This window comes from Musca autumnalis, unplaced genomic scaffold (genome assembly GCF_047663935.1).
Source record: "Musca autumnalis isolate F117 unplaced genomic scaffold, ASM4766393v1 scaffold_1, whole genome shotgun sequence".
NCBI lineage: Eukaryota > Metazoa > Arthropoda > Insecta > Diptera > Muscidae > Musca > Musca autumnalis.
In genome coordinates, this window is record NW_027411644.1 from 187,339,316 (window position 1) to 187,358,846 (window position 19,531).

The 19,531-nt window shown below is 36.8% G+C and overlaps 3 protein-coding genes across 3 annotated transcripts; 1 reads left to right on the top strand and 2 right to left on the bottom strand.

Annotated features, from left to right (window-relative positions):
* Window positions 1-400: 400 nt before the first annotated feature.
* On the bottom strand, window positions 401-1,133 carry LOC141389830 (uncharacterized). The gene is made up of 2 exons (XM_073961998.1): window positions 1,122-1,133; window positions 401-1,027 (listed from the first exon to the last, which is right to left on the bottom strand). The coding sequence occupies exons 1-2, from the start codon at window positions 1,131-1,133 to the stop codon at window positions 401-403; spliced, it is 639 nt and encodes a 212-aa protein (XP_073818099.1).
* Window positions 1,134-8,134: 7,001 nt separating this feature from the next.
* LOC141388831 (cuticle protein-like) lies at window positions 8,135-8,951 on the bottom strand. Its single transcript, XM_073959251.1, has 2 exons — window positions 8,896-8,951; window positions 8,135-8,812 (listed from the first exon to the last, which is right to left on the bottom strand). The coding sequence occupies exons 1-2, from the start codon at window positions 8,905-8,907 to the stop codon at window positions 8,192-8,194; spliced, it is 633 nt and encodes a 210-aa protein (XP_073815352.1). The 5' UTR covers window positions 8,908-8,951; the 3' UTR covers window positions 8,135-8,191.
* Window positions 8,952-13,640: 4,689 nt separating this feature from the next.
* Window positions 13,641-14,524, top strand: LOC141388832 (cuticle protein-like). Its single transcript, XM_073959252.1, has 2 exons — window positions 13,641-13,764; window positions 13,848-14,524. Exons 1-2 carry the CDS (start codon window positions 13,753-13,755, stop codon window positions 14,448-14,450), a joined length of 615 nt encoding a protein of 204 aa, XP_073815353.1. The 5' UTR covers window positions 13,641-13,752; the 3' UTR covers window positions 14,451-14,524.
* The last annotated feature ends 5,007 nt before the right edge of the window (window positions 14,525-19,531 follow it).

The window sequence follows — 19,531 nt, forward strand, 5'->3', positions numbered from 1 at the left end:
GTTGGATGTGACAAAAACAATTGTTGTAATTGAATCTAAAACTATATTTACAATACATATTTAGCTCTTCGAATATTGTAAAAATTTAATTTTACTTTTAATAAAATTTGGTTTAAAACCGAAAACTTCAATAAAAACTTTAAAATGGCTGAAGTTGAGCGGTGCCGTTATATGGAGGTTATTCCCAAACGCAGCTGTACAAAATGTTCGAGTCCTATCTCAATCTGTGTGGATGGTAGAGTGATTACCACAGGCGGAAGCTGATCGCAAATAATTATGCCAATAAGTAAAAAAAATCCCCAAAATAAAAACGCAATTACAACAATTTCAATTAAAAATAATTCATCACATTTCTTTATTCAGCTATAACAACTAACAATCACAATCAGTCCGATTTTATCTAATAAGCATAAGAGATAAGGGGAGATGCGAAGGTAGTTTTAACGACAGCTGGACCAGCAACAGCCTTAACGACGGGGGCAGCGGCATAAGCAGCTGGGGCAGCATAGCCGAAGTGGGCGGGGGCAACAGTCTTGACTACTGGAGCAGCAGCATAGGCAGCTGGGGCGGCATAGGTGAAGGGAGCGGTGGCGTAGGCAGCTTTGACAACTGGGGCAGCGGCGGCATAAGTGAAGGGAGCAGCAACGGCAGCCTTGACAACTGGGGCAGGGGCGGCAACGACGGGAGCAGCAACGGCAGCCTTAACAACGGGAGCAGCGGCAACAGCAGCTACCAAAGGTTCACGACGGACAACAGCGTTGAAACCGTTGATGGGGTCGGAGGTGTAGTCAACAATGCGTCTGTAACCATCAGCATCATTCAAAGAGTATTGACCTTGAACGAAACCACCGTCACGAGTTTCAACAGCGGTCTTGGAATCACCAGTGATGGCATCCTTAACATCATAACCGTAAGAGTATTGGGGATGGGGATCGTATTCTTCGGCCTTAACAACAGCGGCCAAAGGAGCAGCTGGAACAACACCGGCGCTGGCAACAGCTACGAGAGCAGCGAACAAAGTGACGAACTTAAAACAGAAAAAGAAAATGCTGCAATTAATATCCAATATCCAAGGAATTTCGTAAAGTAATATCCACTTGTTCTTAATCAATGATCCTTACTTTGAATGCCATTTTAATAAAGTTTAGGGAGGTTTGTTTTGGTATGCTCTAAATGCCAAAAGTGGACTTGAACTGTGTTGTTTGTCAAGCACGCATTGTCTTTTATATGAAAACAAACTTGATATTCCTCCCTACAACTAACTAAACTGGCAACCAAAGACGTTACCATGAATGTGTAGAAACAAAAAACAAAAACAATAACAACATTCAGTGCTAATATTGAGAAAACATTTATTCTGAACGTTAATTGAATACTAACATAGGCACTTTTTTTGGTAATTTAACACAAATATTTCGAGCATTGTGCGTTGCGGCACAGTGGTTTCACTGAAAACATGTTGTTATGGCAGTTATGTAGTAGTCGTTTCTTTTTAAATTTAAATAAACATTTTTGTGTTGATTTTCTTTGGATGCAAAAAAGTGTTTTTTCTAATACATACATATCTTAACGCATTTCAATATTTTTTCTCATATCAATGATTGCTTCCCGATTTGTATTAGTTCAATGATATGGGAACTCGTTTTTATCGGCGAGTCGAGTTTTACATGACTGAAATACTCAGGAAATGTCGCCAACACTACGCTTATGTTTTCTTCTCATAACATTTAAAATTCCCATGGGGTTTCTATTAAATCGTTGATATATACCGACAATTCTCTTTAGAAATATTTTATACTCCTAGCTAAGACCAAATTTCCATGAAAATATCGAAAATCTGAGTTACCGTACTATGGGGGCTATATCAAAACGGTGACATATACCAAAATTTTTTTCTTGGGAAAGTTTTGTACATCCAGCATGCACTAAATACCAAATTTCAGCCGTTTCGGTGGTACCGTTCAATGGGACATTGACCTGGAGAGAAAAATTCTGTAGTCCTAACGAAGAATAAAAACCAAACTGGGATAAAAATACCGAAATCGGGAGGTACCATTCTATGGGAGCTATATCAAAGCGTGGATCGATATAACCCATTTTCGATACCTAATATCCTATGAGTAATAGATACTTCTGTACCAAATTATAAATCAATATCTTATAAATAGGGAGCAGTATCTTGATTTCAACAGATGGACGGACATCATAACATTGACCTAGAATATTTATGTATAAAGGTGGGTCTGCGGCCATTATTTTGATATGTTATAAACTATTTAGCCAAAACCCACCCCACATAGTTATGTATCAATCTATCTTTTGTTATTTTTTTAGACGGAGTCAAGCATTACTTTTTCCGTTCCTAGAATCTTTTTATGTTCTAGAAAGTTGTTTATTGAAATCTTAGGTACATTTTTGTAGTTGACTGTATCCTTAATTTTTGGGCGGTTCGGTACCTGTGGACTGGAATCGGAGAAAAAGTATAAAAATCGAATATTTTCTAAAGTTTTTGGATATTTTCACATTTAAGAACAGGGGCCTAATTCTCGCATACGTGATCGAGTTATTTCGATCGATATTTTCAGTATTTGGATTACGGCATCCGTTGTCGAATACACTTTCGAGTGGAATCTTGCGAGTTTTTGCCCGCCACAAATCTGCTGTCGAAATGGTTATTTTTGTGGCACAAAACGAACTGTAATGAAACATTTTGCAAAAAAACTAATCAAAATGACGTACTAAAGACTTTTCCAATAAAATGAGTAAAAAATCTAGACAGAAATTAAATGTTTCTTAAAAATTAAAAATATATTTTCTAACGCAAGAATTCGATTTTTATATTTTTACATAGTGGAATTTATTTCGGGTCACTATTACTTTTATTTTTTCACAATTTTCTATTATTTTATACAATTTTCATGTTTTCATTTCATTTTACGAAAAACTTGCCACACAACAACTTGTTTGTTTGTAATATTTTGTGTTTACCATATGTTTCATCGTTCGATAACCGTATGTATCGATAACTTTTTTAAATAATTTCGATCGTACAAGGGAATCCAAAAATTTCGATCGTTCGTAATTTGTCTTCGAACAAAAACTCGCTCGATAACGGATGCGAGAATTAGGCCCCTGGTCATAGACATTTCGTTTGTTCTAAAAAGTTGTTTGCTGATATCTTTGCTACATTATTGTGATCCATTGTTTTCTTGAGTTTTGAACGGGTTAGTATCTATGGAGCAGGGACCGAGAAAAGAGGATTAAAATCGCATTTGATTTGCTATTTTGACCATTAAGCTGAAAACACATACAACGTTTGAGTTAAGTTTTGCGTTGGGCGTTGACAAAAATCAACAACAGGGCGACGCCGACACCAAAGTCCGGCGTTGATGTGTTTGCCGGCATATATTTCAAATGAATTTGAATTTTTCGGCATCATTCCCAGTGTAAAAACGGCCAAAACGGCACAAAACTTTACCCAAACGTTGTATGTGTTTTCAGCTTTAAGAACCGTATCTGAAGAGTTCGTATGTTCTAGAAAGGTGTTTACTAAGATCTAAGGTACATTTTTCGAGTTGGTTGTTTGCTTTAATTTTGATCGGTTTGATATCTGTAGACCAGAATCCGAGAAAAAAATTAAAATTAAATTTGACCTTGATGATTTTGACATTGAAGGTGAGGTTGAATGGAGTGTTCACAATTATTATTCTTTAAGACGAGAGCTACAGCTTTTCTTCTACGAGTAAACCCAAATTCTTAGCGGTTTAGAAGATATGTTCCTGACAAAATGATCCCTTTTGACATCAAGGCCTTAGGTCGTTGTGGGGCCATAACCCCGAAAGTTGAAGTGTAGGGAAAAATGCCTGGACACGTATCTTCTTATTTTTTGTCTTCTATCACACTGCGGTGTCAGAATATGGTTAATAAGCTATGACTCAGAAAATTACACACAGTGTTATCAATCTATCCTTTGTTTTGTATTAGCCCGAGTAGTCAGTCCGCACTCAAAAATGTTATGTTTCAATATAAGAACCATTACTTCTGCTCTTCTTCTTTGCGTTACCCACTGTGCATAGTTCAACATCAAACAAATTAAGCAGTTACTTTCAATTTGTACGTGTTACAATGTGAATACACATTTTGGAAGTGTATCTGTATCGTATAATACGTCACATAACGGACTACATTCATGGCTTCAATCAACGTACGACCTTGTCAAGTACAATAACCCTGACATTACATTGCACGATATACTCCCAGAGATGCATTTACCAAAGAGGAAACATGTTTAGAGCGTTTGGTTCTCTGCTTGCGAATTTTCTCAGCGAATCAACTCGGCATATGTGACTTATTGATAAAATATATAAGTATACATGTGTTTCCTTGGGATTTTCTGTTAGCATAATGTTTTTAGCCGTCACTTCACGGCTTAAACCTAGGAAAAGTGGAATATGCTAACTGCAGAATTTCACTTGCTTTTAAACAAGGTTTAACTCGAATGAAATACATCGATGTTTTCTACGCATTCCAAATCAGAAAAACCAACTTAAAAATAAATCGGGAGGTACCTTCATACTGGGAGTATACCAAAATATGCAGCTATATTGATTATTTTCTACGATTTTGTACCCTTTGAGTATCCGAAATACCATGTTACAATCACTACAGTAGACAAATTCTTTAGAAGACTTCGTTGTACCTTCCTATACGTAATAACTGCAATTTCGACGATGTGGACCCTCCACCACGAGTTGTGTTGAAGAAAAATGGAACAATTACCGTTCTATGGGGGCTTTTTAAAAACGTCGAGCTATACCGAAAAATTTCTGGTGGAAAGTTTTTAGATCAAAAAAGACTAAATACAACATTTCCTTTATTGCGGTTGTATTAGCTAAAACTTTCAAAATCAAGAGGTATGGGGTATATAGGAAGACGTGGACCTATACTGATAATTATCTTCTGGAATTTTTTATAACCCCATGGAAAACTAAATAACAAATTTCAGCCATTTCGGTGGGTTATTGTGGCCACAACCTTCAAAATACCGAAAATCGGGTGGTGCCGTCTTATGTAGGCTATATGAAGGCGCGGACATATACCGAAAATTTTAGGGGGGAAATTTCAATTCCCCCAATAAAGACTAACTACCAAATTTCAGCCATTACGGTGGGTTATTGTGGCCACAACCTTCAAAATACCGAAAATCGGGAGGTACCGTCTTATGTGGGCTATATGAAGGGGCGGACATATACCGAAAATTTTAGGGGGGAAGTTGAATTCCCCCAATGAAGACTAACTACCAAACTTCAGCCATTTCGATGGATTATTGTGACCACTATCTTCAAAATACCGAAAATCGGGAGATACCGTTCTATGGGGGCTACATTAAGGCGTGGACTTGTACCGAAAAAGTTCTGGGGGAAAGTTTTATACCCACAACGAAGACTAAATACCAAATTTCAGCCATTTCGGAGGAATACCGAAAAAGAATACGTAATACCAATTTTCCGTCATTTTGGTAGGATAAAATAGTTAAAACCTTCAAAATACCAAAAAACCGGGAGATACTATTCTATAGCAAAACGTGGACCTATATAAACAATTTTAGGTAGAAATATTTTTGAGCCTCTGGAAACACAAAATACCAAATTACAACTAAGTCAGTGGACAAGTAGGACCAGGGTTTCATAGTCGGAGTCGAGCAAATTTTCTGGAGTTGGAGTCGAAAAAAAACTCGACTCCGACTATGTGAAAATTTTTTTCTTTATTATAGAAATATAACACTAAATTCGGCACACCAAATTATTCCAAAAAATATTATTTATTTGAAAAGAAATCTATAAGAATACATATAAGCGAACGGAAGTTAGAGGACGATTCACAGGATATTCACTATCCTTTCAAGTCTAGACTTTTTCAACTCTATTTTAATACAAAATTCATGTGGAAAATATTTTTTTGGTCCAATTGATTCTTTAATTTTTGCAAGCAAAAGTAAAGTTCTATAACAATCGAATTATAATTGAACATTTTACGTCTTCTTTATAAGTCCTACAAGACCTACTGGTCTTCTCACATAGGTCTACTGGTTCTTTCATCTTGTCTTTTGTGAGAAATCATCCTTATCTCCTATTAAAGGACCTGTTGGATGCCGTCGAAAAACATTGGAGGTCAAGGTCTAGGGGTGAAAAATTAAGTAACCCAAAGGATCCCATAGCTGATATTTCTGAGTTATAACGTAATGATTTTTTAATTGGCTCCCAAGAACGCCCGAAAAAATGCTTTATAGCTTTGTTTGGCGATATTGTTTCATCATTTTGAGATTTCATGTTTTCTGTTAAATAGAATGAGGAATCTTTTGTAGAATAATTTGACCTTATAGCTCAGTTCCTTCCACCTCCGTTTTGTTCTTGAACTGAAAAATAACAAGACGGGGTTTTCTACATGAAAAAATTCTACAAAAATGTTCCTACGAGAATTTTATATAGGTTCGAAAAAATCGATATTGTCACGTTTTCATTGTCCTTTATCAGTTTTACCCGATCCTTTCAAAAAAAAAATCCGTATGTTTATGCATTTCGGTACAATTCGTAAAGTTAGATCCTATGAATGAAATACAGATGGTTATTATGATTATGATTTTTTTACAACCTGATATTCCGGTATCATATTTTGAAGAGCTTTTACATAAGATTAGATTAAATCTTTATTATAAGATGATTCCTAAAAATCTAGTAAGTCTTTGGTCACACTAGAGCGTTTCATTGAAACAATTTCATGAAAACAAGGGTTCCCAGGTCGAGTTACACAGTATAGTGATATCATGAAGTTGCTGTAGTGGGCTACTCGATCTATAAATACCTAAAAGTTTCAATGAAACCACTCTAGTGTGACCTTCGACTATGGACATCAAAATCGCAAAAAACTTCGCATATATTTTTCAACAAAAGAAAATTATAAAATTATATTATTATACTCTTTAAATGAAGAAAAAATGTACCAAAAAAAGTTTCATAGTTTCGTAAGTTTCACGAATGACTTTTCAACTGGGGGTCATCATGAAGGCTCTAGAAGCACTGTAAAATTGTGGCTTACATCCTTTTTAAGACATGGTCATGAAATGCTTATAATTTTGACGGCATGCAGTTTTTTGATTTGTATTGCGCTTAATTTTCACATATTTTGAAGGCGTAAAAATTTTCGCACGGGGAAAAGTTCTTTCCAGAATATACTCGGGAAAAAGGTAAAACTGACACAAACTTTCAAAGTTGTATTTTGCTGCTATTTTTCAATATAAGATTCGGTAGAAATAATATAAATATGAATGTTACTTCTTATTTATGTTCTGTAGATGAGTATTAATGAACATTCTAAAGAATATGTTAAGAAAAACAAACAGATTAGTCTATATGGGCCCAAATATAGGAACAAGTCAAACATTTGTCTACAGTTTATTCTTTTTTAGTGGTATAAGAATTTACCCTGGGAGTCGGAGCCGGAGTCGTGAAAAAAACTGGCCTGAAGTCGTAGTCGGAAACCCTGAATAGGACTAGTACCTTTAAAACTTCTTAAAGTAACGCGTCGCGTTATATGGGCGTAAAAACATGGTCTCTTAATTACAATATTTAAAGTTACAGTATTACAATAACTTCGGTGTAAGTAAGGACAATAAGGACAGTCCACAGCCGATATGTCTAATGAGCTGCGTAATTAACAGCGAAACCGGTCACTAGCAAAAAAATCTTAGATCATTCAGCTCAACTCCAACGAGAAAATTAATAAATAATAAAAAAGGGCACCTATGTGTAGCATGTTTTAAATACCAAAAGTTCAATGGAACATTCGGACGGAAATGACTATCTCAATGCAGAATTGCACGCTGATGAAGAATATATATAGGTTGCAAGGTCTAAAATTATTAATTTAAGGAGTTATAAATGGAATAGCAAACTTAGTATACCCAAGGTGAGTCATGGTGGAAGCGAAATGGCAAACGGTACCTGAAGATGCAGCAAATCCTTCATTCGTTTTTAACATTATTAGTTATTATTAGTGGATAAAATATAAACGTATCAGCTTATCAATTACCTTCAGAAATAATAAAAACCAACCAATAATTTCAATTAAATTAATTCATCACATAATTTTATTCAGCTATAACAACTAACAATCACAGTCATTCCGAGTTTATCTAATAAGCGTAAGAGATAAGGGGAGATGCGAAGGAAGTTTTTACAACAGCTGGGCCAGCAACAACGGGAGCGGGGACAGCAGCTTTAACGACGGGGGCAGCAGCGTAGGTAGCTGGGGCGGCATAGGTGAAAGGAGCAGCAGCATAGGCAGCCTTAACTACTGGGGCAGCAGCGGCATAGGTGAAGGGAGCAGGGGCAACAGTCTTGACTACAGGTGCAGCGGCATAAGCAGCTGGGGCGGCATAGGTGAAAGGAGCAGCAGCATAAGTAGCCTTAACTACTGGGGCAGCAGCGGCATAGGTGAAGGGAGCAGCAACGGCAGCCTTAACAACGGGAGCAGCAGCTACCAAAGGTTCACGACGGACAACAGCGTTGAAACCGTTGATGGGATCGGAAGTGTAGTCAACAATGCGTCTGTAACCATCAGCATCATTCAAAGAGTATTGACCTTGAACGAAACCACCATCACGGGTTTCAACAGCGGTCTTGGAATCACCAGAGATGGCATCCTTAACATCATAACCGTAAGAGTATTGGGGATGGGGATCGTATTCCTCGAATTTAGCTGGAACAACACCGGCGCTGGCAACAGCTACAACAGCAGCGAAGAAAGCGATGAACTAGAAAAATTGAGAGATGTGTTAATATTCATTATGAATGGAAATTTGTTCGATTTATATACATTTTGTTGGTTAATTCTTACTTTGAATGCCATTTTAATAAGATTTAGGTTGGGTTGTTGTGATCTAAATACCAGAGGTAGATATGAACTGTGTCTTCAGTTGGCCACTATTTGCCTTTTATATGAAAATAAACGATCATTTTGCTAAAATAATAGACGCAACCAAAAACGAGTAATAATCGACGAACAAACTGTGACAACGTTTTGTTGTTAAAGCAAGAAAGCAGTGCCGAGCCGAACGTTTATTGAATATTAAGGTATCTAGTCTGTTATTATTAACGGAACGGACGGTATTAAATGGTTAATCATTTGATAAGCTCGGAGGTCAATGTCAAAGTAAGCGTTTGTTTTAGGTTGCATTTTGTGGGGAATTTTTGTGGTTGGTTGCATAATGCATTTTTCCCATATGTTGTACATGGCTTAGAATATTTAGTTCGTCCAATATTTGACTTGATTTCAAATAGGATTTATTAACATGGGTTCATATAAATGATGTTTTTAAACCAAGAGATGTGTACGCCAGTGAATCCATGGGGGTAACCATCCAATTTTGGTGACGGTAGAATCATGTTCAGGGATAGGAACGGACAAAAAACTTCTGCGGATAAATATTAGATAGAAATAATAGAAATATGTATGTGCATTAGAGTGGTTAAAAAAATCGATGTCGGTTTTTTGCGGCACCCCCTAAAGTGCTTAGTTTTGTTAGATTTTAATATTGTCAAACTTTGACCACAATCGGAATATTAATATAAGACAATATTATAGTGGCCAAATTGGCCAAATATACTATTGGAGCAATATTAAAATCTTAGCAGATTTTCATAAATTTTTGTAGGATTTTTTTCTAGAAATCAACTGGGGGAGAAAATATCCAGTGAAATCTGTATTACTTATTTTTCTCATGTAATTTCATTATCAAATAATAAAGGGTCGAGGAATTCTATAATAAATATAAAGGCCTTGAGGCTTTAAACTCATTCTGTATTCAAAAAAATACGTGTTTAGTATTGTGCGGATTGGAAGTGCATGAAATGACATGTTTACTGGACAAAATGTACGATATATCAAGTGTTTTCCGTGGGGCATATCTCTTAAACCAATAAGAAAATTGTTTTACTGTCTTAATTTTTTATTATTTATTTTATGGAGAAACATTTATTGTTGTGCGTCATAAAGTGCTAATATCTGCTATAAGAAGCATACCCACTTGAATTTTTTCCTATCATAAACAAAGTTGTAGCTGAAAACAACCGCAAACAAAATTAATGCTCAAACATTGGTTAAATGGTATTAAAAACTGCTGTAATTTTAGGATTTAGCCTAACGATAAAAATGTACCTCATCGAAATAATGGTCTTTGACTTATCATATGTTTCGACAAAATCCGCTTCAAATAATTTGGTGTCGATTTAGCCCAGTTCTTTCGTCTGTCTGGCTCGAGCGCATGATAACTCTCGAACGAATCAACCGAACTTTAAGTCATATCGGTCCAGTCCTTTTTTTCCACAAGTCTACCTTTCTTCGAAACATTGATTACGTTCGAATATGGATTATATCGGTTCTCTCCTTCAGGTACCTCCCATACAAAATATCAATATCCGATTTCACCGAAACTTTGAACATTCTAAAATTACTTCCGGACGTACATATGTATATCAAGTACCAAGAGGGTCTATATGGGACAACATCTTCGGATATTTCCCTCACAAAATTTCAAAATAAGTGCAGTATAAGGGTTGTTCGAGAATCCATTGGACATTTTGGCCAATGCTACTCCTTTCGGTCTTGTTTACAGCGATATTCTATTTTTTCGTGGGTAAGTCGATGCTTCCTGACATAATGGCTCAAAAGCTCTAAATCTTACCATGATCAAATCAACGGATTGACACGATAATTATCAAAAGGAATGACTTCCAAAATGGACCATTCTTGCAGGTATCTTCTCTACAAAAGTGCAAAACTTTTGCGCCCTTACCGAAGCCAAATTTATGACCACAACATTCGCAACGCTCACAATCGTGAAGTTTTATACCCAAATGTTTCGATATTTTTGTCGGAGAGTGTATACGTCCTAAAAAGACAACGAAATTCTGAAACTCCCTGACTACTCAATTTTTAGGACAGAGATATTGGTCATGAAGCCCGTATTCGATCTGTCTATAGATAAAAGTCTCAACTCAAACAGGCTGAGAGTATATCTATGTCGGCAAACCCGACTGATACTTTTTAATTGTTTTCGAGAAAACAAAATTTATGAATTTTCATAAGTTGGTGCCGACAGAAGTGCATAATCCTTGGTCGTAGTCCTTGGAAAGTTTTTAATGTCATCGAGTTCATAAACATCTAATCGTACAATTAAGATAGAAATAAGGCGGAACAACCATTGGGAAATCAGATGGAGTTTTTTCGACTTAACCTAGTTTGTCAGGACTAAGCAAAAATTTTGCCGAGCCCGAATGTGGGTTTCGTAGTCTCAAACAGTACTGCGTGTAGAATTCGGAGTATATGAATCGTAGTTGGTGTCGCCCGGCTCCTGATAAAAATGTTATCGTTTCTAAATGCCTGTTCCAGAACCCGCAAGAATCTACAGCTTTTTTACTAAAAATGAGTCGATTCTTGCAGTACTGGAACTGACCATAAATGCAATTTTCTGAATTTTTTAGTTGGCTTGCATGGACTTTAATTATGGCATGTTAGATTAGAAATGTCCTGTACAAGTTTAATTTGCACTCGCGGGTTCCAGTTATTCTTTTAATTAATGGTATACAAATAACATTAATAGGGTTTTGGATATATCTTCTAATCAGATTCAGTCCTCGAGGTAAAATTGTGTTCAATTGATAACTTAATAACGCAAAAATAACACAAAACTTTTTTAATGAGACTGAAGTTAATGTGTGATATATGGATATGTAGTTTAAAAAGGAAGAAATACTGAAAATCTTTGAAAAAGAATTGAAAATGCCAAATAAGAGCTACTGTGGTTAAAAATTCTGGGATACACCAAAACGTAAACCTACATGGGTAATATTCATTTGAAAGATTTTTAGTTATTGTGTCAATTCTGTTGGAGAATTTGTTTAAAAACTTCAAAATACGAACTTTTGGATGGCGTGTTCTGACATGGTTCATTCTCAATTCTAAACATCCAAAGACTAATTTATTATACTCTCTTCCAAATTTCAAACTTATATCTAAAATATTGTAAACTCTTTCTATTGAAATTATATACTTTGTGTCAATATGTCATATAAAATCAACTAAAATAGCCTTATGCAACGCAACACAACATTTTTTAATTTCATGATTTTTGGTCAATGTCGCCAATATTACAGAGGGATATTTTGGCACCGTTGAAAATTTGTTGATGTTGCCTGGCCGGGGACTCGAACCAACGACCTTCAGCGTGCAAGGTGAGTGTGCATACCATTGCACCACGGTGGCACTCATTACCATCTATTTGTCGATTATAAAGCAGCCTTCGACGGCCACATACACTCAAAGGTATTTCAAGCCATGTCTAAATTTGGTATTCCCACAAAGGTCACTCGGCTTTGCAAGATGAGATTAATTGATGCAGGGTCCTCAGTTAAAATTAAAAAACCTTTCCGAACAGTTTAGTACCAAAAGAAGTGTCAGGCAAGGAAACAACCTTTGTGAAAATTATTGGCCACCCTAGCTGTTAATACCAAATAATTTAAGGCTAACTAAACGATGATAAAAAAGAGAGTTGCACTTCGTTAAATGAAATGCACCGTTGTTTGACCACCTATGCCAGCCATCATTGTAAAGTGAAATTTTCTACTTTCATTGTCTGGATTTTCTTTAGTAGATATGCACATTAGACTGGGTTTAACGCAATCGAAATCGGTTTTTTTTATGCGGCACCCCTAAGTGTTTAGTTTTGTTTGATTTTAAGATTGCCAAATTTTGAGCTCAATCGGAATATGTTAACAAGTACCACTGGGGCCTAGAAGTTTCTACAGTAATTTGTATGGGTCCAAAGGTGAATGTTCGTGAAATTGCCCCAAAGTCAACATTTATTGTCCAATCGATGAGAAAATTTTACCAGTTCATTGCTGAGGCTAGAAGAAATCCTACAAAAATTTATGAAAATCGGTTAAGATTTTGATATTGCTCCAATTGGGGTCCTATAATTTTGCCTTATATTAATATTCCGATTGTGCTCAAACTTTGGCAATCTTAATATCTAACAAAACTAAGCACTTTAGGGTGTGCCGCAAAAAACCGACATCGATTTTTTTAAACCACTGTGATGTACATACATATTTCTATTATTTCTATCTGATATTTACCCACAGAAGTTTTTTGCACGTTCCTATCCCTGAACATGATTCTAACGTCACCAAAATTGGATGGTTACCCCCATGGATTCACTGGTGTACACATCTATTGGTTTAAAAACATCCTTGATATGAACCCATGTTAATAAATCCTATTTAAAATTGGACGAACTAAATATTCAAAGCCATGTACAACATAACGGAAAAACGCATTATGCAACCAACCACAACAATTTCCCACAAATAGCAACCGAAAACAAACGCTTACTTTGACATTGATCTCCGAGCTCATCAAATGATTAACCATTTAATACCGTCCGTTTCGTTAATAATAACAGACTAGAAACCTTAGTATTCAATAAACGTTCGGCTCGGCACTGCTTTCTTGCTTTAACAACAAAACTTTGTCACAGTTTGTTCGTCGATTATTACTCGTTTTTGGTTGCGTCTATTATTTTAGCAAAATGATCGTTTATTTTCATATAAAAGGCAAATAGTGCTCAACTGAAGACACAGTTCATATCTACCTTTGGTATTTAGTTCACAACAACCCAACCTAAATCTTATTAAAATGGCATTCAAAGTAAGAATTAACCAACAAAATGGATATAAATCTATCAAATTTCCTTGCATAATGAATATTGACGTATCTCTCAATTTTTCTAGTTCATCGCTTTCTTCGCTGCTGTCGTAGCTGTTGCCAGCGCCGGTGTTCTTCCAGCTAAATTCGAGGAATACGATCCCCATCCCCAATACTCTTACGGCTATGATGTTAAGGATGCCATCTCTGGTGATTCCAAGACCGCTGTTGAAACCCGTGATGGTGGTTTCGTTCAAGGTCAATACTCTTTGAATGATGCTGACGGTTACAGACGCATTGTTGACTACACTTCCGATCCCATCAACGGTTTCAACGCTGTTGTCCGTCGTGAACCTTTGGTAGCTGCTGCTCCTGTTGTTAAGGCTGCCGTTGCTGCTCCCTTCACCTATGCCGCTGCTGCCCCCGTTGTCAAGGCTGCCTATGCTACCGCTCCTTTCACTTATGCTGCTGCCCCTGTAGTCAAGACTGTTGCCCCTGCTCCCTTCACCTATGCCGCTGCTGCCCCAGTAGTTAAGGCTGCTTATGCTGCTGCTCCTTTCTCTTATGCCGCCCCAGCTGCCTACGCCGCTGCTCCCGTCGTCAAGGCTGCCGTCCCCGCTCCCGTTGTTGCTGGCCCAGCTGTTGTAAAAACTTCCTTCGCATCTCCCCTTATCTCTTACGCCTATTAGATAAACTCGGAATGACTGTGATTGTTAGTTGTTATAGCTGAATAAAATTATGTGATGAATTAATTTAATTGAAATTATTGGTTGTTTTTATACACTACACCACACCACTATATTTGTGCATTTGTATATAACATGCAAAAGGAAACAACATAGACCCATTGACCCAAATGACAAATATCTCTGATTCTATTAAGCGTATACAAATAATGTAACCAATTTGTTAAAAACATATAGGAAAAGGCGTAAAGCTTTCCCTACATTCCGTGTTTACAGTATTTTATTTAACTTGCTTGGAGTCCGTTTAGTTCAAATCTTGTAACCCATTTTCCACTAATCGACACTTTTCAGATTTGGATGACATTGCATGAATATGAAACCAAATCCAATATGGATCCATTTTTTCTTATAGCGGTACCATCCGAATGAAAGTATTTTAAGGATTCTATCTTCATTTTTAGGCCGAATTAGCTGTAATTTGGCATTTGGGTTCCCATTACAGAAACTTCCTCGCCAAAAATGTTGGACATAGGTCAAGGTTTTGGTATAGCCTCCATATAGCGGTATCACCCGTTTTCAGGTATTTTAAGAATTGTATCTTAATTTTCAACCCGAATTGGCTGAAACTTGACATTTGGAGTTAACATAGGTACAGAAACTTCCCCACCAAAAATTATGGACATAAGTCCAGGATTTGCTATAGCCCTTATACAAAGGTACCACACGATTTCAGGCATTTTTAAGATTTTTATCAACATTTTCAGCCTAAGTTGGTTTTAATTTTGTTATAAGGTTCTTTAACTTACTTAGATGGTTTTTATACTAAACAGAACGTCTTGTTCCATAAACCGAACTTCTCCAATTTTTGATGTCATGTTTTGTGATATCTCCTTAAACTTGTTCTTTCCATCGGACTTTTGGCCTTCCCTTGTTGCGTATACCGTCGAGTGGCTCATATTCAAATGCCTTTCTGGCGGGGGCATCATTATCCATCCTGCTGACGTGGCCCAGCCAACGGAATCGCAATATATCGATTTTAAAATATCGATGTCGGTCGGCTGAGGTTCTCAGTGGTCAAAAAATTTATTTACTGAAAAGTTAAAAATAAAAAAATAATTAAACAAGTAAAAAAGTATCAGTTGGCTTGGCCGACATATATATACACCTACAGGTACCCTTAGGGATGACCGATATGGGTCATTTTAGAAGTTAAACTAAATTCTGACAAAATATTAGGAGATCCAAAGTTTGGACCAAATTGGTTGCCCCATTCAAGTGATATTGTCATAGCATTAAATGACATTTTTTTAAATATTGGGGAGAAGTACCGGAAGTTGTGGACCGGAAAACTAAGTTTGGATATAATATGCCGAAGACCAAATGTTGGACCAAATCGGTTGAACAGTTCGAGAGTTATCATGCTCTCCGACAGCCACATATGGTGCAATAGGGATTTTTTACACCTTTCGGGCTGTTTTCCTAAGAAATATGAATTTGCCCCTGAAAACACTTTTACCGTCGTAATGGAGGTAGCGAATGCAAATCGCTTCCATAAAAATCAAATTGATTCGAGAGCAGGTCTTAAAGTGATCTTATCCGAAATTGTGTGTGAGAGGTAGCAGAAGGAGTAGACAAATATAGTCCATATTCGAACCTGATCTATATCTGGTAGATATATTAGCATGTGCAAAGTACGGATTACATCGGTCACCCCCTTCAAAAGTTATTGTGCGCACAATTTTTCCGAACATTTTTGAACTTTTTTGGGGGAGGTACCTGAAGGAGTGGACCGATATGGCTTATATTCGAATTTAAACTATGTTTGGACAAAATATTACGAAGGCCAAATTTTGGACCAAATCGGCAGATTCGTTCGAGAGTTATCTTGCCCTCCATCCACTACACACGCTGTTATAGGGGCTTTTTTCATTTTTCAGGCTATTTTCTCAGGAAGTATGGACTTGCCCCTGATGAATCTTGTACCGTCGTATGGGGGCAATGAATACAAGTTGTTGCAACAAAAATCAAAGCGATTCGAGAGCATGTCCTAATCTGAACTTATCCGAAATTTTATCCGATTGAGTACATTTTGGGACCTCATCTAAGTTTAGTAGAAATTTCACGATGTGCAAAGTATGAGTCAAATCGGTTACTTCCTTCAAGAGTTATCGTGCGCACAAATTTTCCGAACATTTTTGAACTTTTTTTGGGGAGCTACCGGAAGGAGTGGACCGATATAGCCCATCTTCGAACTTAAACTAAGTTTGCACAAAATATTATGAAAGCCAAATTTTGGATCGAATCGGTTGATCCGTTCCAGCCAGACAGACAGACGGACGGACATTGCTCAATCGACTCCAAATTGTCTGAAACACATTTCGTCCAAATATACTTGGGGTCTAAAACCATTATTTCGATGAGGCACATTTTGCCCGTATGAAAGTGTATGTGGCAAAAACCAAAAATCCTTTGCAATTCCATTTGAAAATAAATTAAAGAATTTTTTTGCGAGCACATCTACAATTTTTGGCATAGAGGTTAAGAAAAAAATTCTGGTTTCAAATCTGTTCGCGTTCACAAAATTGGACGATGCGCGCAAAAGTTATAGCGGTTTTTATTCTCATATAAAGAAAAAATTTTTAAAAATATCTTATTTGTTGTCATGAGAAAATGTATGCATAAATCGTTAGCAGCATTCCATATATATTCGTATATATGAAGATCAACAAATAATAAAAAAATTTTGAAGTAAATCCAAATTTTCCTGTCCCAGAGTCCGTATAAACCGTCAAATAATAAATTAAAAAATATATGCAGACTCTAGACAATGCGTAGAAAAATATGATATCAAATTTATAGAGATTGGATACATAAATTGCATATTATATCAACAAAAAAGAGAAAAACTTATTGTTGGAAAATATTGTTGCAAATACATTTTTGGTTTGAATCGAAAAATTAGAAAAAACAAGTAAAAAAGTATCAGTCAGCTTTGCCGACAGAGATATACCCTCAGCCTGTGCAAATTGAAACACTTTTTTCACAAAAAACTTATGCATTTAGGGGGGTTTCAAAATTTTGGTCGTATGAACCGACAAAAATGTTGATTAGGATTAAAGTTCAAAAAGTTTGCGGAAAAGGTACTTAAAGGAATGGACCGACATAGACCATGGGGGTGCCATAGGGGGTTTTTACACCCTTCAAGAAGTATGGACTCGCCCCTGAAAAAACGATTACCATCGTAATTGAGGCAGCGAATGTAAGTTGCTTCAACAAAAATCAAAGTGATTCAATAGCAGGTCTTAAAGTGAACTTATCCAAAATTTTGTGTGGGAGGTACGGGATGGAGTGGACAAATATAGTCCATATTCGAACCTGATCTATATCTGGTAGATATTATGAGAATGTGTAAAGTATGGACAAATCGGTCACTCCCATCAAGAGTTATCGTGCGCACAATTTGTCCGAATATTTTTGAACTTTTGTGGGGTAGTTACCTGAAGGAGTGGACCGATATGGCTTATCTACGAATTTAAAGTAAGTTTAGAAACAATATTACGAAGGCCAAATTTTGGCCGGAATCGGCATTTCCGTTCGAGAATTATCTTGCGCTTCCACCCATAAACATGGTGTCAGAGGGTTTGTTTTTCAACTTTCAGGCTATTTTTTCAGGAAGTATGGACTTGCCCCTGAGGAAACTTGTACCTTCGTATAGGGGACAGTGAATACAAGATGTTACAACAAAAACCAAGGCGATTCGAGAGCAGGTCCTAAACTGAACTAACTTAAATTTTGTGTGGGAGGTACTCGAAGGTGTTTACCGATTGAGTCCATATTGGAACCTCATCTAAGTCTGGTAGAAATTTCATAATGTGCTAAGTATGGACCAAATCGGTTACTCCCTTCAAGAGTTATCGTACGCACAATTTTTCCGAGCATTTCGAACTTTTGTGGGGGAGGTACCGGAAGGAGTGGACCGATATAATCCATTTTTGAACTTGAACTAAGCTTGGACAAAATATTTCGAAAGCCAAATTTTGGACCAAATCGGCAGATCCGTTCGAGAGTTATCTTGCGCTCCAACCACTACACACGGTGTCATAGGGTTTTTTGTAACTTTCAAGCTATTTTCTCAGGAAGTATGGACTTGCCCCTAATGAAACTTACAGCGTCGTATAGAGGACAGCGAATACAACTTGCGTAAACAAAAATCAAAGTGATTCGAGACCAGGTCCTAAACTGAACTTTTCCGAAATTTTGTGTGGAAGGTACCCGAAGTAGTGGACCGATTAAGTCCATATTGGAACCTCATCTAAGTTTGGTAGAAATTACACGATGTGTAAAGTATGGACCAAATCGGTTATTCCCTTCGAGAGTTATCGTTCGCACAAGTTTTGCGACAATTTTTGAACATTTGTGGGGGAGGTACCTGAAGGAGTGGACCTATATGGCCCATCTTCGAACTTAAATCGAATCTGGACAAAATATTTCGATACCCAAATTTGAACCGAATCGATTAATCCGTTCGAGAGTTATCGTGCGCACCAGCCTGCCAGACAGACAGACAGACGGACGGACATTGCTAGATCTACTCAAAATTGTCTGAAACGGATATCGTACAAACATACTTGGGGTCTAAAACCATTATTTGGAGGAGGCACATTTTTGGTCGTTTCAAAGTGTAAATACCCTCTTTAGCCTAAAGGCTGAGGGTATAAAAAAAAAAGTAAGAAAAGTCTATAGTCGGACGGAGCCGACCATTGGATACCCTATACCACTATCCCTGGACAATCGCTCTCCACGGAACTTCTTTTCAATGATTGTGAAAATTTAGTTATCAAATATCAGATATGTAATGTATAATACTTATGACCAAAACCAAAAAGTGATCTAGCATGACAAAAACATTTTTGTAGCAGGAAAGGAAAATTTAGTTCACACAAACTAAAATGTAATGAAACCCACTACTACTTCCGTTGTTTAACCGCTACGTCATTGAAATTTTTACCAATTTCACACAAAAGTTTCAGTCCATTTAAACCGCTAAGTATTATGATCTTTACGTTGGTTTGTACGCTTCTTCT